A 23,980-nucleotide genomic window follows, 5' to 3' on the forward strand; every position below is an offset into this window, starting at 1 on the left:
TTAATATAAGAATAAATGTGCTCTGTATTAGTAACATATTTTATTTACAATTTCATGTGCATGTGATGTAACATATATATATATATATAATGGTTTGCTAGCCATGTATATAAGTGAAAAATAATTCGTGATGTATCCTAACTTAATCTAACAGAAAAAAAAGAAAATAAAAATATGCAGGCATAAAACAATTGATACTTGTCTCAAATGTATAATTGTGTTCCTCTCTCTCATATGATAGTCTTTAAATTAAATGAAAACTATACCATGTGACTACTTATCTTGTATTTTTCCCTTGTTAAAGTATAATGCTAAATAATTTTTTAATATTTCTTAATAATTGTGCATGATTTTTTCCATTTGCACAAGTCAAATTTATTGCACTATCATAACACTCCAAGCATTATTTTTATGCGACATGAATATCACACAAAAAGTCTCATGGTATTTAAGACAAAAAAAGATATATAATACTATATAATTTTTTTCATACTCAATCATTAAAGAAAACTTTTTTTGATTAACAATCTATTTTGAAGTCCTTTATCTTTGTAAAAGAACTCGAAAATTGGATAACATTGCAGATCAAGCTTTGAATCGATTGCATAGTCAATGTAACATTTATTTATATGTTACTAATGTTCTGTAAACTCGATATTTTTATAAAAGGGTCAACTTTTTCAATTCATTAAGCTCTCGACATAAAAAGAAATCTCAAATTTATAGATATTCTGCTACATAAACAACACGCTATTACTTTATAACTTTAGATTTTCTGAAAACCCTGCATATAGAGATTATTCGTGCGTGCACTCTTATTTAATATATTTCTATATCGACACAAGTTTAATCATCGAAAATTATTCTCGTCTGTCTTATATTTTCATACTGCCATATTGACATCATAATATAATAGAGCTATATTAATTACATTTATTGAGTTGATATATACTTACTATGATATATATATATATATATATATACAGTGAGTGTAAAAAGTATTCATACACCAGAGATTGTCTTGAAAAAGGCCTGATGTACTTTTTACACTCATTGTATATATATATGTATATCATTACATATATTTACTTTTATATATATATATATATATGTGTGTGTGTGTGTGTGTGTATGTGTGTGTATTTTTCTTTCTCTTTCTCTTCTCCTCTCTTTGTGTTTTATAAGACCTACTTTATAATTATTTACAAAAAATTCTCTTACATCTGGTAACACTTACAATCATAGATTTCTCGGTAAGTATATGGTCTCTTCGTATAAATAAGTAAATCTCCAATATCGTCTAATCCATAAAAACTCGTGGAAAATATCTACGCAAGCTATACATGCCGCATATGCATATTTATATATATATATGTGTGTATGTATGTGTGTATATATACGTGTGTATATATACGTGTATATATATGTGTGTATTTGTGTGTGTAGCAATCACACCTAACAAACGAAAGGACATTCTCAGGCCGCTTTCCAGTTCATAACCTAACATCAAATAAATTGTTATGCTACGAAGTAATAGGCAATACGGATAAGCATCGATTGTCGTTTTACAACAATCGGGAAATGCGTTATCTCGAATATTTAAAGTATATTGCTCGTATTAATAGTTGCTATATTTGAAGCTATCCTATCTGAGATACTCAGATCTAAATTTAGAATTGAGTTTGAATTTTTTGTTTGAATCGTATAATATATTCGATATTACACACATTTGTAATCTTAATTCAGGTGAAAAACTTACATCTAACTAAATTCAAGCGACGTAATTATTATTAAACGACGTAATTATTATTGAAACTCTTCTCAAGTGAGATACTGAGGTTTGTACTAATAATCATTATATGAAACTCATTTCTGAAGTGAAATATTCAGATTTCAATTCAAAGTTAAATGAAAGATTTTTTGTTGAATCGCACTACAGATATAAATGTTACGCTTATCGTAATTCAGCTGAAAAAACTAGATCTGACTCCGAATAAAAATCTGAATATCTCATCTGAAAAATACTTCAATAACTATTAACACGGACCTTAGATTTAAATCCAGAGTTAGAGAAAAGTTTTTCAGTTGAATCGCGATTACAAGTACAAATGTCACATAAATCATAATTCAACTGTAAAACCTGGATCTAACTCCGAATAAAACCCCGAGTATCTCGCATAAGAAAAGTTTCAAGTGACAACTATTGATACGAGCTTAAACTCAAATCTGGATATCTCGTCTGACAAGTAAACCATCGGAGGTGACCCTCACCGATTTTGATGGGCCTTGGATATGTTGTAGAGCATCAAAAAAATTGGCTTTTTATGTAAATATAACCAAACAATATAAGAGTTATTATATAATGTTATGATATGGTCTTCAATATTAAAAAAGAAAAATTGGAAGTTAATTGGAAGTTAATGGTATATGCGCTGCGCTGTAGGCAGGTGTCGCGTTATTTTGTTTCTTCATATTTTCTTACATCATACTAAACAACTTCCTCTTGTGCATATTTTCTCATAATACTATATGTAAGTATATTAATTATAAACAAAACAAGGTATTATACAAAGTTGTATGAGAATTCTTGAAGTATGCTGCATAAGTACGGAAATACATTTGGCGTCGCTACCTCTCCAAAATTTTCTCTAAAAGATGAATATATTGACAATAAAATTTGTGAAAAATTTGTGTAGAATAATTGATTTTGAATAATTGTTGAGTAAAAATTGAACAGTAATAGATATAATGCGCTGACAATGAAGCAAATTCTTTATTCACGCATGCGTGCGTACAATATGAATAACACTTAAAGATTACACATAAGATACATATGTAAATAAATTAAAGATTACATATAAGGTACATATGTAACATTTATGGTACATATTGGGCGCAAAGATAATGTTCATGAAAAAAATGTGCCGCACAAAGTGATTTCTTACATCAAGAACAAATAATTATCGCAGTTTGGCCGCAAATATCACATGTTAATTTTGTATTAGTTGGTGATGAAAATTGGTTATGTGTTAATGATTGCAATTTCAAAATATTATTTCTAGTATGGAGATCTATTGCAAGATCTAACAACATAACCATGTCAGAAAAATATTTAATAAAATTTTTCCACAGTTGGAATCCGTATACATCTAATGGTTGTATTTGTCCCGTTGTGCCAGCCGGAATACTTAAAAATATAATGTTTGTAGCATATTCTGTTCTGCAATTATATTAGGACAATGACCAGTCCATGAATCTAATAGTAAAACTGATTGTGGTCCAACGTGCGAGAAAAAGACTTCTTTTAACTAAGTTTTTACATGAAACGATGTTAATTTACCAGATTTTGAAGTCATAGTAAAAATGTTAATACTATGAAAAGAGGCGATAACAATTCACTATCGGAAATTGTGGGTTGTATAGTGTAACTATGCTTTGATGAAACAGATTGTACAACTGATTCAACTTTTTATGTACTTTTTATATGTAGAGTACGACCAGCATGAAATTCTAGCTTTGCAGCTTTGATCAAAATTAAAATATTTTCTGGTCCGTAAGGACCAGAATTTCATGCTAGTCGTACTCTAACATATAAAGGTATAAACGCATAATTACATTATACAACCCACAATTTCAGCCGATGATAAATTGTTATCGCCTCTTTTCATAGTATTAAAAGAAGTTAGCGGAACATTTGGTCCAAGAATTCAAGAAACCATGTTCAAAACGTCTAACATTTTTACTATGGCTTCAAAATCTGGTAAATTAACATCATTTCATGTAAAAACTTGGTTAAAAAAAGTTTTTCCCGAACGTTGGACAATCAGTTTATTAGATTCATGGACTGGTCATTGCCCTAATATAATTGCAGAAACTAGAACAGAATACGCCACAAACATTGTATTTTTAAGTATTCCGGCTGGCACAACGGGAGAAATACAACCATTAGATGTATAGGGATATATAAGGATGTATACGGATGTATACGGATTCCAACTGTGGAAAAATTTTATTAAACATTTTTCTGACGGTTATGTTGTTAGATCTTGCAATAGATCTCCATACTATTAGAAATAATATTTTGAAATTGCAATCATTAACATAACCAATTTTCATCGCCAAAATTTAAAAATTTGTTTAAATACGTATGGTTTAAAAGTGGGTATGTACAAAATAAACCGATAGAATTTCAGACACCTGTACAATTCTGTTTCCAAACTAATACAAAATTAACATGTGATATTTGCGGCCAAACTGCGATAATTATTTGTTCTTGTAAGAAATTAATTAATTTGTTCTGGTGTAAAAAATCACTTTGTGCGGCACATTTCTTTCATGAACATCATCTTTGTGACCAATATATACTATAAATGTTACATATGTACCTTACTTATATGTAATCTTTGTGTTATTCATATTGTACACACGCATGCGTGAATAAAGAATTTGCTTCAATGTCAGCGTATTATATCCATTGCTGTTCTATTTTTACTCAACAATTATTTAAAATCAATTATTCAATTCAATCATTTATACAAATTTTATTGTCAATATATTCATCTTTTAGAGAAAATTTTGGAAAGAGCAACGCCAAATGTATTTCCGTACTTATGTATGCAGCATAATTCATGAATCCTCATATAACTTTGTTTACGGCATTCTAATTAATACACTTACATATAGTATTATGAGAAAATATGAGAGGAAGTTGTTTAGTACGGTGTAAGAAAATATGAAGAAACAAAATAACGCGACACCTACCTACAGCGCAGCGCATATATTATTAACTTCTAATACGTTTTTACTTTTTAATATTAAAGACCGTATCGTAACATTATATACAGTTGTATTTGGCTTTTTATGTTCTATAACTTTTGTTATAACAAAAATAAAAAAATTCGCAAATGTTTAAGAGAAGGGAGGGGATATTATAAATTTTCAATTTTTATAAAATTGAAATATACCCTCGTGAAGAGTATAAAATACCATACAACTTTTGTATAAAACATTGTTTTATATACCTCATAATTTAGCAAATATTCGCAAATATTTAGCAAAATAATTTAGCAAAAATTAAAAAAGCTATTATTTTTGAGGGATGGTTTCACCCCCTAAACCTTCTCTGAAGCAGATAAAAAAAATATGGGTCTCTTATTTTTTTCATGCTCTACAACATATCCAAAGCCCATCAAAATCGGTGAGGGTCACCTCCGACGGTTTACTTGTGAGAGTAAGTTTCAAGTAACGACGACTATTAACACTGATCCTTCTGTATTTATGCTTTAAAGAATCGAAGTGCTAGTTCGGTTTGTTTCTTTTCTTTAGCAAAAGCTATCGCGGCGCCCAAAGTCGCCGAGTAGAGCTCACTTCGCGTTATTTCTCTTGCGGCACCTTGACGAGGACCGTTCTGGTACCTTCAACGTCGGAGATGTTAATCTTCAACTCGTTGGCGAGTGCCTCGAGCTTATCCACGACCCTGGCAGTGTTCTGCCCTCCCGGATTCGGCGGTGGCCACACGTCGTCCAATGGTGGCTCGATGTACTTTCTGGTCGCCTTTGAGACGATATCCGATTGGGAGCCAAGCGTTCCTCCCATGTGGTTCACAGAAGAGACGTATTTGGGCGCCGTTTCACTCTCGAGGCGGGCGCGTTTGCAGAGTGGCATCTGTATCACTGGACCGTAGTCGTGATCCAGAAGTCCCTCTACCTCTTGCATTGGCTCCTCGTTGCATTGCTGGAGCTCCTCATCCATCAGCTGCTGCTTCGTGTACAGCAGGGTCCTCGAGCGACCTGGAATAAGAACGATCGTAGAATGTAAGTCGTGCCGTCATACAGCCGAATTTCGCTGAATTAATTGCGCTCAATTAAATCGGACACGTAAGCATCTGTGTCTTGGAAAGAGAAAAGTTCGCCTCTCTTCGGTTTCCGTTCGCGAGAAATCCTGAGAAATCCTGTAAAAAAATGCGGAGATTTTAGCGCCTGAAAATTCGCCGAGCTCAAGCGTAAATTCCACTCGTCCGAGACTCGGTTCTCGCTCCGATTGGAATTCTGTCCGTATCAAAAGCTGCGCCGCAGGTGAAAGAATTGTCTGAATAATAAGCGTGCGGCGCGAAAGGATCTCGAAAGGTGCTTTCCTGTCCTGTCCTCTTTTAGAAAGTAGTAAGACGACTTCTCAACGATCCCGTGGGCGCGTTCCGATTTCACCGTTCTTGCGTCTATACAGAGGCTTCTGATTATCCGATCGGCCAAACCGGCGATGATTAAATCGAAAAGTCACGTTTCCTGTCTCTTCTCGGCCGTGCTCTCTTTTTCCCTATTCTTTCTCGGTTTCCGCGCCTCGCAAACATCAATATTAATGAGCCATTCCAACTTAGAATAGGGCAAATTCTAAATTCGCCTGCCAAGTTAAAATAGAATTCGAAATTCGACCTCTGTAAAATGCAACGGCTGTTATAATTGCAAGCAGCAGTCACGACGAAATTCGAGGACACCTGTTCGACAGAAATTCGCTGAGCACGACTTATTTCGTCGCAATAAGTTACTCGACTAGAGACGTCGGCATGCAAATCACACATCTCACTCGCATGAAACACTCACGAAGAAATAAGAAATATTTCGACGTCGAGAAGAATTAAAGTCAAGGAATGATTTAGGAATTAACGCATGCGTTAACTTCGAATTTGCACATTATATAACACCATGCAGATATCTTTATCGATACCTATTATTGATATCATTGTTGATATTCTGTCTGTACTGTCTCTGCTTCATGGCTGTGTAAATAACGATAACACGATGAATAAGTAGGAGGCATCGTAAACTTGGGAATGTTATTCGTCGAAGGATATTTACAAACGTATCGTCGACCTCGAATTTTGTGCCTCGACATCACTTATATGCGCGGTGTCTTTATGTGTGCGTGTGTAAGTGTGCCCACGGTGTGTGCTTATTTGGAACTTATGATTACTCGTCGAAGGTTGGTCGGCCGACTTGTCGATAGCATCAAATGCTGTACACATTACTTGAAAAATTCGTAATATTTCTTCTCTTGCACAATATCGTCCAAGCGTAAAAATAAAGCAAGCAGCGGAACGAGAAAGCAAAACAATACTAAAAAAAAGAGAGAAGGAGAAGAGAAAGAAAAAGGAACAGTCGAGAAATTACGGCTTTCACAATTTTATGGGGTTCAATGTCCCAGTTTGGTCGGCGATGCTATCAGACCGATTCAACGTGTATCCATAACCAACCAACGTAACGGTCCGCGAAGTTTGGACAGCTAGGTCTATCGTACGGTAATGAAATGTGAAGTAGAGTGAAGAAATAAACATTCAGCACAATACATTCAAGTAAGACACTTCCATGGAAATAAATTACTCTCGCAATGAATCAGCAGTAAATGCAAGAGTAAAGTATAAGCAGTAAATATAAATAATAAGAATAAGTATATATATAAGTAAATCATAAACAGTAAATATATGCATCGCACGGTAATAAAATGTGAAGTAGAATGGATAAATAAATACTCAGCGCGATACATTCAAATAAGACATTTTTATGGAAACGAATTACTCTTGTAATGAATAAGCATAAATATAAGAGTAAAGTAAAGCAGTAAATGTAAGTTTAAGTAATAAGTAAAAGTAAATCATAAGCAAAACAAATATATCTATCGCGCGTTAATGAAATGTGAAGTAGAATGAAGAAATAAACACTCAGAGCAATACATCCAAGAAGATATTTTCATGCAAATGAATTACTCTCGTAATAAATAAGCAGTAAGTATAAGAGTAAAGCAGTAAATGTAAATAATAAGTATATATAAATTATAAACAGTAAATATAAGCATAAGTAAGTATATGAATAAGCATCAGCAAGTAGTAAAAAGATAACAAAAACATCCATGGAACAAGCAATTATTTGCTCGTTAAAAAGCCGATTAACTCGTCGATTAGCTCGCTCGTAGATTATCTCCGTTGACTAAACGATAGTCATTCTGAAAATTGCGAAAATGAACAGTAACGAAACTCACCCGCCAATGGCATTTTCTCCGGTTGCTCTTGCTCCTGCGTTAGGTCGTTGTTGTTATTGTTGGAGTGCGGCCGCAGATTCGGTACTACAACGAGGGCGAGCGAGAGCAGCAAGACCATCAGGCAGGTCGCCGGTTGGGCGCTCTTGTTGCCTTTTTGTATGAGCGCCTGTAGTCTCTTCAGCTGGCCGGCAAGACTCTGATTCTGCGACTGCAGCGCCTTGATGCGCTTCAGCAACGTCATGTTCTCCTCCGTGCACTGTTTCACGCGGTCCTCCAGTCCGTCCACGTACTCCTTTTTCCTCTTACGGGAGTCCTGTGCGGATATCTTGTTGCGGATCTTGCGCCTGATCCTCTTCAGCTCACGCTCTTCGTGCTTCGTCAGCGGATAATGGCTCGGCAACGTAATGCCCTCCTTCTGCAACAATCGCTTCTCCTCAGCGTTCAGCTTCAGCCGCGGATAAGGCGAGTCTGTTTCCGACATCTCCTCGCTAGAGTTGGAGCCCTTATCGCTGCTGGAGTCCTCTTGCTTGATAGTCATCTAATTGGACGGAACAAACGAGAAAGAGAGAGTTATGCAAAAATAGCGGAAGCAACGATCGCATACTTGAATGACTCGATGCTGTATATGTATCGCGATGTCAATACGTGTCATTAGGAATAGAAATCTTTTAACGAGTGGCGCGAAAAAAGATACAATCATCAAACAAAACGATCCGACGTAAGATGCTCGACGATTACGTAAGTCAGACCATGACTGCAATTAAAGAACTCGACTGGAATTACGTGTCTAAGAATAATTCGTCGGAGAAACTTTCTTGGATAGATATTACATTGCACATAATTGCTCACCTGAACAGGTTTATTGATGATATTTGCCTGGTTGATTTTGAAGCCTTTCAGGTTTCTCGCTTGTGTGGCATTGATAATTTTAATAGCTCGGACTTCTTTCATGTCTTTCAGAGTTACTGGCAACAGGATAGACCGCGGATTGCCCGAACCCATTGGAGTGACACGTATCAATTGTCGAATATTCCGTTTGGCGTTGCATGTCAAATTGCGGACGTTTATCGTATTCTCCTGTGGCGCAATGCGCGTCTGCTGCTTAGGTGTCGGGTCTGCAAAACACGTAGAGTTGTGTCTTCGTTTTTCTCTCACACGTCGTTGTCAAATGAATTTTTTCGTCGATGAAATAAAAATAAAATATAAGATTAAGACGAATGGAAGAAATTAAAATGAATGAATGATAATGATTTGTAATAAGAGGATAAAATTGATTGAAACAATTGGAATGAAATGCGTTTGTAAGCTTACAGTTTTCCACAACTGATCGAGATCTATTGCAAATATGACTTTAAAGCGTTGTTCAAACAATGTATGCACCCTCGTGTGAAGTCTCTCGCTCTAAACGAGTGACAATTGGTTCGAAGTGATAGCAAAAATATTGCCTATTCCGAACCACAAGAGTGAATATTTATATGAATGTAACTCAAAATCGTAAAGTGAATTCTTAATTTATGCAAATGAATACTGCGATCGAATTTGTTCCTGTAACGATGGAATACTCACACTGGCTCAACAGTTTTTTTATATTTATCAGGCTTAGAATCACAAAAATTTTTCAATCACACGCATGCATGAGGCAATTTAAAGAGAATAGCCATCCACTTTACATTACATATTGATAGAGTTCACAGATATGGTAACTTTAAAAAAAACAAAGAAAAAAATTTTCACAAGAACAGACAAAATACAAAATATGGCCTACATTTCTTACCACAAAGTTATCGATGCATTATTAATTCACAAATGTGTTAAGTATCAATAACAAGACATTTCAGACAAAGCATTTAAATGTTCATGACTTTGTAATAAGGTGTTTGTCTGAAAAAAGTCACTTAACAGATCTGTAAATTGATATATCGATATTAATTCTTGGTATTGAAAATAGTGTTAAAATATATTTTTAACATCATTTATTTTATTTCATTTTCCCATTTTTTACTGTCTACGAGCCAGAATTGTTAACCATCGTTAACTATGTCTCAGTAACCTTATTTTGTATCTTTTAATGATAGTATCGCTATCATTGCGTTGCACAAGTATAATATATGGTGGAAAAAAGGTTGCACAACTTAATATCTTAACGATAACGATACTGTCGTTCAAAGTTGCAAAATATACCTACAGGCGCATAATGTAATACGCGCTTTTATTCTTTCTGAGCGACAATTAGAGGTGTATTGTCCATATATAAAAAATAATAGAATTAAAAAAATAGAGATTAATCTACAGCGCATTTAAAAGTGATCACAAACAATTTGACATTGATTTAGAGTCTAGACCAAAAGTTATTTCATTTTGAAGTGTAAGCCCGGCGAACATGATGACGTTAAATGACATTTTAATGGCGCATTAGTGCCCTAACGCCAATAACATGTCATTAATACATCATTTGACATCATCCTACTACTACTCGGAAGTACTTTAAATCGTGTTGTTATGGAAATACATGACGTTGCTACTTTTAGTGAAAAAAAAAAGATAAAAAATAACAATAAAATCTCAAAATAGTATGCAAAATTTCATTATGACTCAGAGAGATAAAAGTTTTAAAGTCAAAAAAATATAAAATAAAGTAAATAAACCATAAAAATATGATGTTAAAATAGAAATGTGTTATGGAAATATATGATGTTGCTATTTTTAGTAAAGAAAAAAATAAAAAATAACAGAAATCTCTCAATTTTTGTACACATATATTTTAAATATTCAAAATTATGTGTGCAAAGTTTTATTGTGACTCAGAGAGATAAAAATTTAAGTCTAAGAAAATATAAAATAAAGTAAATAATATATAAAAGTGTGATGTTAAAGTGAAAATATGTTGTATTCAACTGTATCGCATATACCATGCGTTTTTATACGAAAAATAGGAATATCAGCGTATTTTTCGTTATTTTCTGCGGGAACATATGGGAATAATGCGGGCAATACATTCTTCAATATCAACGCAATGAGTTAAACATGAAGCTTTACCGATCTCAACAGCCGGTTGTTCCGCGACGATTGCTGCGTTCGCATTCGCGTTCGGCATACTGTTGTTTGGTGTCACAACGGCGACCAACGTTTGCCCCGCATAGTCCACCTCCTCGGCCACGTCAGTTACTGGTGAACCGATATTGGAACTCATGACGGATCGTACTGGGCTGTCCATGCTGCCAAGAGACTGGACGGGACTAACCGCAGGCTCGAAGTCTATGAAATCCTGCGGGCTGTTCAGGTTCGAGTTGATGATCTCGATCTGCTCATCCTCGTTACTGATCGACAAGAGCGGGCTCAATTGTTGTTCATAGGAGAGACTCTGCGCGCTGGAGAGTCCGCTGTCCGATAAGGAGAACGGACTCGTGTCTTCCAGATCCTTCTCGATCAAGAAATCCGGATGTTCCTCTTGCAATTTCATGATCGTGGCCAATAGGTCGTCCGAATTGGACGCCGCGAATTCTTCGGTCTGCATACAGAAAATTACATACTGCATTCAAGTATCTCAAAAGTTTATATATCTACCAATCTATCATAAACTCACCATAAGCATCAAATTTATTCAAAATACATTGAAATCTTTGTAGATTTAATATCTCAATCCAAAATATTAAAACAAAAATTTAATCCGCTTACTCTGAGAGAAAAAATGTCTAAGAAATAGTAAATATTTATTCGGTGGATACTAATAACATATTTAATAACATATTTACTTGTGCTAATATAAAATATTTTTCATGAAAATATTTTCTTTATTTATTCTATTTAAAAATAAAGAATTTATATTTAAATATATATGTTCTTATTATCCAGTAAATAAATATTTACTGTAAATTAATATTTATTTTAAATTAATACAGTAAATTAATATTTATTTTTTAGATATTTTTTCTCTAAGTATACTACATAGATCCGAACTAACTTTTCTTCGATAAAGTTTTATAATATTCTTGTAAAGAAAATTATAATATTTTTGTAAAGAAAATTTTTTTAAATTCTTTTTAGTACATAATAATGAGTTTTTTTTTAAACTTGTGCTGAGTATATTTTGAAACTATTATCAAGAAGATATTTCTTGCTGAAAATAATCGTTACTTAAAAGAAAGAAAATAAATTAAGGCTCCTGGGGAGTCGTATCATCCATCTCTTTTTAATGACGTCAGAAGCGAGAAAACGCATGCTAAAAATTCCTGCAAAATACGTCGAGATAAACAGATATATCCACAAAACGACATTTGCGATCGATTAAGTACACCTCTAAAATACTCCGTACACTTTCCTTTTGTTCTAACAATCAACAGATAATTATAAAATAAATGTGACGTGCAATCCTCTTTTCTAACCTAATTTCCTCATTATCTTGTCATATTAATTTTCCGATTATCTATTGATTTTTAGAACAAAAGGAAAGTGTACGGAGTATTTTATAGGTGTACTTAATCGATCGCAAATGTCGTTTTGTGGATATATCTGTTTATCTCGACGTATTTTGCAGGAATTTTTAGCATGCGTTTTCTCGCTTCTGACGTCATTAAAAAGAGATGGATGATGCGACTCCCCAGGAGCCTTAATTAATCTTTTTTTTTAGCGGTAAAATGATAATTTTCTTGTAAAATATCACGAATATCCAATCAGGATTGTACGTAAATATAACTATTTAATAATTGAATAATTGAAAATTATGCAAAAAGAAAATATTGAAAATTTTGCAGTTGGAAATTGAACAGTCGAGCATTTTTTTCGAAATAAGTGCGTCCGTCAAAGTGTCTTGCATTAACACTTTTATATGCACATAGTTTCATTTTACTAGTCAGTGGTTATCGTTTCGTGAAGAAATATTTCTTGAGATAATAACGATCTATAATTGTAACATTGCTATGTAAAGTTACATGTGCGGATTTATGTACATTTGATTTTTCTGAGAATTTTTCTCGATACGATTTGGAACGTAGCCGACGGTTCAATGAGAGGACTTAGGTTCGATTAATGCAGATTATTTTCATCGATTCTTTTACTTATACCGATTCAAAAACGTTATTTTCATGTGATCTTATTTTCTTTTCAAATAAAATAATATTAAAAGAGAGATAATTAAATCGTTCTTTCATCGTACATATCAACGATATATAAATAAATGAATAATATAAATATAACTAATTAATAGTTGCATTATTGAATATTGTGCTAAAGAGAAATTGAAAATCTTGCAGTTGGACATTGAACAGTCGAACATTTTTTGTCGAAAAAAATGCGACCGCCGAAGTATCGAGATAAGCGCATCGGGATAAAGACGAGAAAAAAAAATAATGCAGAGTCGAGACTAATCGAAGGCCGAAAAATGTGTGACAACAAGTTCGATAAATGCATAATCAATAGTAATACAACGCAGTAAGTCAAATACTGCTTATCTGCGTTATCGCTAAAAACGAAGTGAAATGAGATATTGGTCTTATCAAGGAGGAGAGGAGATAGAGGGACAGAATACTAGAAATATTTCTTCGTCGAACTTCGACGTGACAAGTCCTCGACTATTATCGTATTTCCTTTTCAGGTAACTTGTGAGTGATTTCACCATCGATTTTAAACAATGTTAATGCGTGTCGACTCTTACAATCGAAAAAACCGAGGTAGTTATGAGATACAAGTTGCCGTATCAGTACGCACGGGGTAGGGTTTAAGGCTGACCACACGAGAAGTTCCGTAACCTAACGGTATTCTACATTCGAAGGTCATTCGCCGTACGATGACTAAAAAAACTTTACCGACCATACCAGTTCGGGCAGAGAAACACGAAGTGATCTGGAGATCACTGAAATTTATTATCATGTGGCGCACAAAGGACGTCGATTTTTTATTTTTTAACATTATTTCTCACGTTAAAAAAAAAGTTACATCTTATAACTTGATATGATAAGAAAAAATAGAAAGATATTTGTTACATACATTATTATACCTTATGTAATAATTCATCAATAATTGATTATTATTAAATAAAATACTATTAGAGAGAGTTGTAATAATTATTAATTAATTATATTTATCATTTAAGTACTTATTTATAACATGAGTGTAAAAACGACGGTAATTTTAATATTGTTTTAATATCTCAATAAGAAAGAAAGTTTTAATAACTTTTTTGTGTATGAGTCGGGACAGTTATAAAAATTAATAAATAGTCTATACTGAGAGAAAAAAATGCTTGAAAATTTATTTGTAGGACAAAAATTGATTTCCCGAGGAAACAAAAATTTTATTTCGCAAAAATATATTTTATTTCACAGAAATAAGCTTTGTATAACACAAATAAATTTTTAAATATTTTTTTCTTAGTACATGTGTCGTATGACACGTGAGACGCGACATACGCATTTATCATAAATTCACACGACGCACATATTTTTTGCTCTCATTGTTCGCATTTGTAGACACAAAAAAATACATATTTACTGCATTCAACAAAATATTATACTGAGGAAAAATATTTGAAAATTTATTTGGATATAAAGTTTATTTCTGTGAGATAGAATTTATTTCCGTAGATAAATTTTATATTTCACAAATCAATTTTCAAGTATTTTTCTTTCAATGTACTTGTTTCAAATATTTTATAAGTTTATAAATCTATAAATCTATCATAAGTTCATCAGAGCATTGTAAGCATAAAATTTATTCAAAATCATAGCATACATTTTGTTAATCCTAAAGTTAAATATTTCAATTAGGAATACTAAATTAAAACAAATATTCGGTTTACTTGTTACATATACTAAAAAAAATGGTTGATCTAACTAAAATTATCATAATTTTTTACCTCAACTATTTTTTTTTTTTGGAGTAAAATGGCAGTAGGAACATGCATATAATTATTATCACTAACATTATAGTAGAATTTTATTAAAAAAATAGTTTTCCTGATCATAAAATTTATAGTGACTATTTCTCTACACAATTATATATATAGTTACAAATACAAACACTTTTTCTTCAATATAGAGTCCAGCCAACTTTTCCTTTGATAAAGTTTTACGATATTCTTGTAAAGAGAATAAATTCTTCTCTTGACTACACGATAATGAGCTTTTCTTGAATTGAAATAATGAGCATATTTTAAGGCTATTATCAGGAAAATATTCTCCACTGAAGACAATCATCACATGAATCGAGATAAAAATGACCTAGTTTATGTGTGTGTGATGGTAACTTACTCAATAAATTACGATAAATTACGGTAAATTACTCGGTAATTTTAGAAAACAGCAAAAATTATAATTTTTAGAAAGAAATTACAAAAATAAAAAAATGTTAGTATAAAGAGAGCAAAAAGAGAGCATTTGAGATGAGTAAAATACTTTATTTAATTCAAATTTATCATAAAATATTTTAATATTGTATATTGATATACTATATATAGCATATAGTAATTAGGAAGCTAGGTATATAGTAAGGACTTAACAAATTTTTTAAGTCTTAATCTATATTTTTTATATCATTTTACAGGCTTACAGCATTTTTATTTGTTACCATGCTGTTTCATTGACTAGACTGTGGTATATAATTGAAAATTTGTAGTAATATTTTAAGAAATGAAAACATCAATACTCTCAAAGAATTGTAAATAATTTCCTTTCTTTCATCTGAGAGACATTTCAAAGATTATTAGATTATTAGATATATATATTTGATAAGAATATAAGAAGATTATTTTGTCTTATGCGTTAGTGCCGAAAACACGAATATTTGTCCATAAATAAAAAATATCAAAAATACTGCATTTTACCAAAATTACTAATAAATTATTATTATCTTACCGTAATTTTACTGTAAGTAACGTTGAATCTGACATAACTTTATATCTCTATTTATATAAGAAAGAAAACGAACTTGAGTAAAGTCGTTTTTCTCAGCAACAAAATGATATTTTTTGTTCGCATTCCTGTATACTTCGGCAAGCTCACTTTCGCGTGTTTCGCTCAGAGAAGTGCGTCACGATATCGTGCAACAATCGCGCGTCGCGCGAACAAGACGTTCACGTACATGCGCGCGACCACGTGGTGATTAGCGCGCCATATGTTAACGTCCCGAAGAATGCGGGCACGTTGCCCGGCGACGTTCTCCGTCGCGTGAGGCCGGCCGAGAAATTGCTCGCGCACGCGGAAACGCGAGTGTCGTCGGCTGAGTCCGCGGAACGCGATTTCCAAAGAAGAATCCACCACCGACATGGAAAAGAACGCACCGACCGTCTCCTTCGGTTCGTTGCACCCCGCGTGGCGGCTCATCGTCGCCACGCGCACCGTGCACGTATGGGTTCTACCATATGTTAACGCGGATCAAGCACGTTAGTGCACGTCGCGAAATTTATCAATGGCTCCGTTCGTTTTGGAAGAACTTCCGAACTAGTGCAATAAAAGTTAAGTAGTGCAACCGTAAGCCTTAACCCTTTAAGACTCAGTTCTACAATCTCTAATTAACTTAACTGACTGGTTATTCCATTGGACTTGACCAAACGCATTTAGCGTTAAGAAGAGTTAATCAGAATTAACCAAAAACTGTTGAGACTTAACCGGTAGTTAAACGGAGATTGTGGAACTGGACTTAAGGCACATAAATCATGGAACATTCTAGTAAATTTTTTTTAATAAAATATTGTCAAAAACATTCTAAATAGCACTTTATAAGGTTTCAACTGCCCGGTCCTAAGTGGTCCCTATTGATACCAGTGATACTTAAAGGGTTAAGCTGCAAGAAATTGACTAATCACAATCGATTATTTTTTTCATATTTCACTATAATTAGTCAATTTCTTACGGCTTCTTTCTAAAGCTTAAGGATTAAGTCCTCATTGCAGAGTTTTAGAGTTGCACCGCTTTAGAGTTGAACAAGTATATCTTCTTTTACTATAACTTATTGCACTGGCGTGCATTTAATTTAGAAGTTCTTCGAAAATAAACAGACTTACGAAATCCGCGTTGCAACAATAAGACAAAGAGAGATAGAGAGAGAAAGAAAGAGATAAAAATACAATCAGAGATGGCCGGAAAAATCCAATGGGTGGAAAAAACCGTGATAAGTTCCGATTTTTATCGCTCTGGATTTTTAATAGAATAAACTGACAAAAAAACTGTAAAAATCACTAATACAACTTTATTTACTTGTTTATATAATATAAATATATATTTATACAACTTTATGCAAAAAAATACTTTTGCTTTAACAAATAAATCTTATAAATCCCTAGTAGTATAGTTTAAAAAACCAAACTGATATAATAACACAATCTTTTTTATAATTCAAATTAATATATATAAATAATATATATAAAATATATATAATTAATATATATATATATATATATATATATATATATATATATAATTATACATAATTAATATATATAAATAACATATATAAAATATATTTTTAAAACAAGAACTTTGGAAAAAATGTTACTAAATTTTACACTAATTTTTAATAAGAAAATAGTAATAATTATAATATAATTAAAAATCTTTACTGATATATAATTAAAAATCTTTACTGAAACTAAAAATTAAATATATAATTAAAAATCTTTGCTGATACAGGTCTGGTTCGCGTTTACTATTCGACATTGTGTAACAAAAACTAATATATTTGCTATATCGATTCTTAATTTATTACGGATTTTATTTTGAGGGAAAAAGGGAATAAAGTTTAAAAATTGGAAAACACTTTTTCAATTGACGCAGAACTCGCCAGACAGTTATGTAAGTGCATGATGAAATGAATTAAATCTGCAGGAAGATAATTATTTTTATTTCATGCTTTTCATTACGTTATAACATTCATATTTTTGTGTTTTTAAAGAAAAAAATATGATTTTGGAAAAGATTCAGCTTCAAAGGATTAATTAAAAGGATATAATTAACATATTTATTTTGTGATTTTTAATAGAAAAGACCAATTTTTGTCAGTTTTTTCGGAAAATACCGGTTTTTACTACTAGCATAGACTTTATAAAAAAAATATAGAATTTTGCCAATCCTGGATACAATGGTCGCGTTGTTGGAATTTTCATTCCACGTAAGTTCTAACACGAGTTAGCGCTAATCGAAAATAAAAGCTAATCGTTGCGTCAATCAGGAGCGCGATTATCTCTGTTATCTTACTAGAACTTCGTTCTTTTCAGCTGTACTCTTCGTTATTTGAGTAAAACAAGTCTCCTTTTTAGGTGAAACTTCGTTCCTTTTCAATTGTTAAATTATATACTTGTTTCATTTCAAAGGCAGAAAGTACAACTTTAAGTTTAACCAAGAGGAGAATAGACTTAAATATATAACTTGGCATTGAAGAGGAAAGAGGAACGAAGTTTTTCCAAGGCACACTGAGAAAAAGAAAATTTGAGAATTTAGTTATGAGATAAAAGATTTTTTCACAGAAATAAGCTTTGTATCTCACAAGTAAATTGCCAAGTATTTTTTTCTCAGTGCTGCACTAATTCAGTTAATAAGAACAGATCTCACATATCATCCATCTTTCTCGTTTGTTTCATCTGTTTTTAAACGGATCATCTAAAACGATGTACGATCAAACGCCTTCTGCGTTTAATTGCCGTTGTTAATCACTTTGTCCTTCACTTCGAGTAACAATTTAATAAGTGTTTGCAATTAATATCGCCTTATTTTCCTTCTGTGAGAAAAATGATCAATAATGTTAAGACGAGTTATAAATGAGAAAACAATTAACACGCTCGCTACTAACGCGTCATCAATACTTCCTGTATAATAATTCTTCATCCTCTCTCTATATATATCCACATCAACAAATTAAGTCTGTTTACACAATTGCTTAAAACAAATGTGAACAATGTAAACCGTGAAAAAAATTCTCAATGTGAACCGTGAAAAAAATTCTCAATGTGAACCGTGAAAAAAATTCTCCAAATAAACCGTGTTTGCGAACGCATTAAGGAGGTCAAAATGATTCCATATAACGGCAGTAACGGACCGATTGCTATTATACTAGAATTGACAATTTAGTAATTCATTAATTATTCGTTACATATAAATCCTAGTTTATTTATTCGGCATATTTCGCTACTACGTTTATCGTACAATATGGAAATTTTCGGTGCTTCGTTCATGTTTCTGTGTGTGCTAGATATTACATTATCATATTTTTAAATAGATTTCTCTTTCTGTTTCTCTTTCATTCGAGGCTTATCATCGTATTGTTACAAAGTGAACGACAGAGGTGAATCAAAATCTGACGAAATACCGTCGGAATCTTGCTGTTGTAGTGATTCAGTTCTTCCTCATTTCTTCATGCGCCATGTTACCTCAGAATTTCACGATCAAGAGAGAGAGAGACGAACCGTCAATTCGGTCTGAACAATTCCTGTTATTCACGACGAAACGTGCGACGGTCACACCGAATACCGTAAACCAACCGTACAGTAACGTCTGACGTGAGTCGATCAAGGTTTCTGTCACAAACAGCGATATCCTTCTCTGTCATTGTTTAACCATACGGAGTGTTCCGCGCAATTAATTATACTTACTAAACACAAAATGTGAAATATAGCAAACATCGACTACCTTCGATCGTTGTGTGACAAAACAGTTATTTTGTTATATTTACATCAGTCTTACGTTCCCCATGAAACTTTTTCGAGTCGATGACGCGCACGCAGAAAAAGAAATTATCCAATTCCAATTAATGTATTCAAATTTCTTAATAATTATTGCTTCATGTATATATATACGTAAGTATATATATAGTATGTACACGCAAAGCAATAACTGTTAATTTAAGTATATTATTTTTAAGAGTGGACAATAATTTATATATATATATAAATTTTATTATTTATATTATTATTTATATATATTATATATTATTTATATTATTTATACTAATAAAACCAACAATATATAATTTCGTTAGAAAAATTTTAAAACCTCAAATTTTGACAATGTTATAATTTTACTTGAATATTATAAGTCTCGTAAGAAGTGCAATTTGATTAACTTGATGATAATATACATATCTTCCGTTTGAAAATATACTCTCAGTACATTTCGTGCTTTCCATTTATGAAAATTATTTTTGAATAATAAAAATATATTTTTTCTCGTTGAATTAAAACGTATAAAATGTACTTGCAAGTAACTTATCTTCGTTTAACATTTATATAATCTCACTTTGACATTTGCATTTCAAAAGTACTTTCAAAATAAGAATGTCCTGTCTTTCTGCGCAAATGGACCACGCGTGAATGGTGAACGCGCATTCTCTCTTTTTTTCTTAGAGCAATACTCGATCACAGGTAAGATTCCTCTCGCCAGAGATAATCGAGAAACGCCGACGGCGCAAGCGAGAGCTGCGAGAGCGCAGCTCGCCAAGAGAGCTCGCGGTAGTATTAAAAGCACGCATACAAAGACGTGGGAGATTACAGGGAAACTAGGTCTATTTGGGACTTACCGCGATGATGTCGTCACACATGTGATCGACGAGCATCTCATCCTTAACGGTATCCTTGAGGAATGCGTCGTCCAGCAAATCCATCAGATTTATCTCCGACAACGACATCACTGACGTCGATTTTTTTCCGCAGTATATATATATATATGACACTATACCGATATATATATATTATTGTATGATGTGCAAAAACGTGCACGCGCGGCTCTTTCTTTCTTTATTTATTCCTCTTGTTCTTCCTCCTTGTCTATCTCATCACCAGCCGCCACCGGCTGCTACCATTCGAAGTGGCGCACACTGCCGAAGTGAACGACGGCGAGCGTCGCGTCCTCGTGGCCGCAACTGGTCCCGGCGCTGAACGACACTCGCGATCTCGCTGCGTTCCGTCCGCACACGAAACCCTGAGAACGGTGAGCCTCGTGCGGCCGAGCGTCGATTAACTCGATCTTCGCCCCACCCTCGAACACGCCGAGATTCGACGACAACCGCCTCGGCCCGATCGTGTCGTCTTTCCGCCGCACCACGACTACGTCGTCGTGCGACACTCTTCACATCTTCGCCGGTGAGCCGTTTTCTTCCTCCTGCTCCTCCTCGTCGTTGTCGTTGTAGTTTAGCGACGCCGCTGCGAAAACCGAAGTCACGCTCGTTCCTTGGGACACTATGCGAGCGCTGCGAAGCACTAGCGACCTAACTGCCAACGTGGCACGCAGTGAACACAAGTTCACAGAATAAGCTATCACACACGTGCAAGTATGTGCGTGTGTCAGACTTAGGCTGCGTTCGCTTTGGGCGCTTACGTGCTGTAAGCGTCATTCTATCTTTATCGTTCATTACATGCGGGAAGAAAATAGAATGACGCTTACAGCGCATAAAGCCCATTCTACAATTGCGTGAACGTGGTGTAAGTGGTTGTATGTGATTACGACAACCAATCAGAATAAAGCAATCAGTAAATAAAACATTTGGATTGGTTGACTTTTACGATCACGACTACGCTTACGCAATTGTAGAATGGGCTTAAGCGCCCAAAGCGAACGCACTTTAGTGGGGAGCGGTGCACTTGGACACGGTGCATTTGGATACAGCCAATCACAGCACCGTGTGATTAGAGACATTTGTAGGGTCCCTTGGAACAGCGACTTGTGATTAGACTGTGTCCAATTACCCGTGTCCAACTGATATACACCCACCTTAATGTACGTAGGTTTTGGCATATGGGGATAACCTTTTCCCCCGGAGCCATTACAGAACAGAACAGAACTTAGTGTACGTAGACTGCGTACTGGGCTGAGCGTGCGTCAGAGAATAGAAAGAGACAGAACATTTTCGATCGCCATTCCATCTTTTTCTAACAACGCGTCTAGACAAAGACAGAATGTTGATCGCATGCTATTGAAAGCATGCTATTTTTTCCTTTTTCCTAATGCGCCCAAACTATAGGAAACAATGGGCGCGTTCAGCAGACACAACAATTGTATACTATTGAGTGATTCGTAAATGTAATTGGTCTAAATAGAGGGAACCAACAGAATAAACCAATAAACATTGAGTGCTCACTGAACGCTTTTATCTGCTGAACGCACCCAATGGGTGCGTTCAGCGAACTCAACAGTTGCACAACTGTTGAGCAATTCGTCAATGTAATTGGTCTAGATTTAGGGATCTAATGGCACCTGCACACAGAACGCGGTAATGCTTACCTCGCGGCGGAAGTTCGTGTGACAGCCAATCAATATGCTGCTTTCCGTAATAACCTTCTAGCTCTTACGGAAAAACAACATATTGATTGGCTGTTGCGCGGACTTTCGTTGCGCGGCAAGCATTACCGCGTCCTGTGTGCAGGAGCCATTACCGCGACCTGTGTGCAGAAGCTATTACAGTAAGAATCAATAATCGCTGATTTACACCGCGTCCGATGTCCGACGTACGACGTCCGATATCCAATAAAAGAATAACTTTCTAATGGAGAATTGAATTCTATATTAGAAAGCTGTTCTCCTATTGGATATAGGACGTCGTACATCGGACGCGGTGTGAATCCTGCATTACGTAACCCAACTATTTCAAGGGGTGCGTTCAGATTCCCTACCCGGGTGCACTCTATTACTAGAAACACTATAGTATATGTTACATATACTATAGCACTTCTAGTATTAGAGTGCACCCTGGTAGGGAATCTGAACGTACCCAAGAATAGGGGCTCTGGGGGTCGATTATCCCAGATAGCATAGAGATGAACAGAAGTTCCTAGAGAATTCATTTTAAAGAATAGATATAGAATTAGAAAAATGAATACCAGAAGAATTCTTGAAGAATTAACCACAGTAAGTTCGTCTTGAAATATCCCTTAGGACTTCATTATAGCGAATACTTTGCAACTTAATTCCTAGAACACTTTGAGAATTCATGAGGAATTAGAGCTAAGGCAGAGAACGAGACGTAAGCGTCATAATCGTAGACGTAAAATAAGGCAGAGAAAAACGTAAGCGTAAGGCTAATAACCTTTCATGATTTACGTTTACGTTTTTCTCTGCTTTATTTTACGTCTACGACTATGACGCTTATGTCTCGTTCATCTGCTTTAGCCCTTACAAATGTTTTGTTTATAACAATTATTTTTTGCGCCTATATTCAGTACATGCCAGTGAATGTATAATAATTAATTTACATATTTACATATAAATTGTTTGATTTATTGTTATTCGCAGTTATTTATATTTTGTGGAATTAATTATATAGTTTTATATAATAGGGCAAAGAGAGAGACTTGTTAAAATAACTTTTGATATATAAAATTTTCACCTGTATCAATAATAAATATATTTATGCGAAGTATAAGGTATAGTAAAAAGAAATCCATTATTTTTCCAATAGATGGCTTTAGTAATGTGTATCTCGCGTTGTATAAGTGCGATCGGTTTACGCTAGATGGCGTTAGAAAGATAAGATTTCGTACTAAAAAAACTTCTCAGACAGTTTTGTAATTGTTTGACTCAGTATTGTTTGAGCGCGCGTCAAAGATGGACATCAGCAAAGAGAAAATACGCCATATTTTACAGTTTTTCTTCGATAAAGGTGAAAACGCAAGCCAGGCGGCTGAAAATGTGAATAGTGTTTATGGTCCTGATACTGTAACAACCAATCACCCGCAATTTTGGTTTCGTCGATTCCGTTCCGGTAATTTTGATGTCAAAGATGCACCACGCTCTGGAAGGCCAATTGTCGAAAATGTCGATAAAATAATGGAAATCGTCGAGTCCGACCGTCATGTAAGCACTGTTTCGATTGCCCAGGAGCTAAATATTGCACAAAAAACGTTTGGAACCACTTGAATAAGGCTGGATACAAAAAGAAGCTCGATGTATAGTTAACTCGTGTGCCACACGAGTTAACGCAAGAAAACCTCATGGACCGAATTTCTATCTGCGAATCGCTGCTGAATCGCAACAAAATC

General features: G+C 34.1%; 1 protein-coding gene across 1 annotated transcript; it reads right to left on the minus strand.

Moving 5' to 3' along the window:
* Nucleotides 1–21: 21 nt before the first annotated feature.
* On the minus strand, nt 22–21,262 carry LOC116850617. The gene is made up of 5 exons (XM_032829117.1): nt 20,527–21,262; nt 11,065–11,536; nt 8,878–9,143; nt 8,029–8,566; nt 22–5,789 (listed from the first exon to the last, which is right to left on the minus strand). The coding sequence occupies exons 1-5, from the start codon at nt 20,632–20,634 to the stop codon at nt 5,374–5,376; spliced, it is 1,800 nt and encodes a 599-aa protein (XP_032685008.1). The 5' UTR covers nt 20,635–21,262; the 3' UTR covers nt 22–5,373.
* Between the last annotated feature and the right edge of the window lie 2,718 nt (nt 21,263–23,980).

Source organism: Odontomachus brunneus, unplaced genomic scaffold, assembly GCF_010583005.1.
Source record: "Odontomachus brunneus isolate Ranch 3 - 2012 unplaced genomic scaffold, Obru_v1 Obru_scaffold_151, whole genome shotgun sequence".
In the NCBI taxonomy this organism is placed as follows: domain Eukaryota; kingdom Metazoa; phylum Arthropoda; class Insecta; order Hymenoptera; family Formicidae; genus Odontomachus; species Odontomachus brunneus.

Excerpts from the sequence above, each read along its gene's own strand:
- LOC116850617 (XM_032829117.1), bottom strand. The coding sequence starts at position 20,634 with ATGTCGTTGTCGGAGATAAATCTGATGGATTTGCTGGACGACGCATTC. Across the intron at positions 9,144-11,064 it reads ACAACCGGCTGTTGAGATCG|ACCCGACACCTAAGCAGCAG; the intron begins GTAAAGCTTCAT and ends CGTGTTTTGCAG. Across the intron at positions 8,567-8,877 it reads TCATCAATAAACCTGTTCAG|ATGACTATCAAGCAAGAGGA; the intron begins GTGAGCAATTAT and ends CCGTCCAATTAG.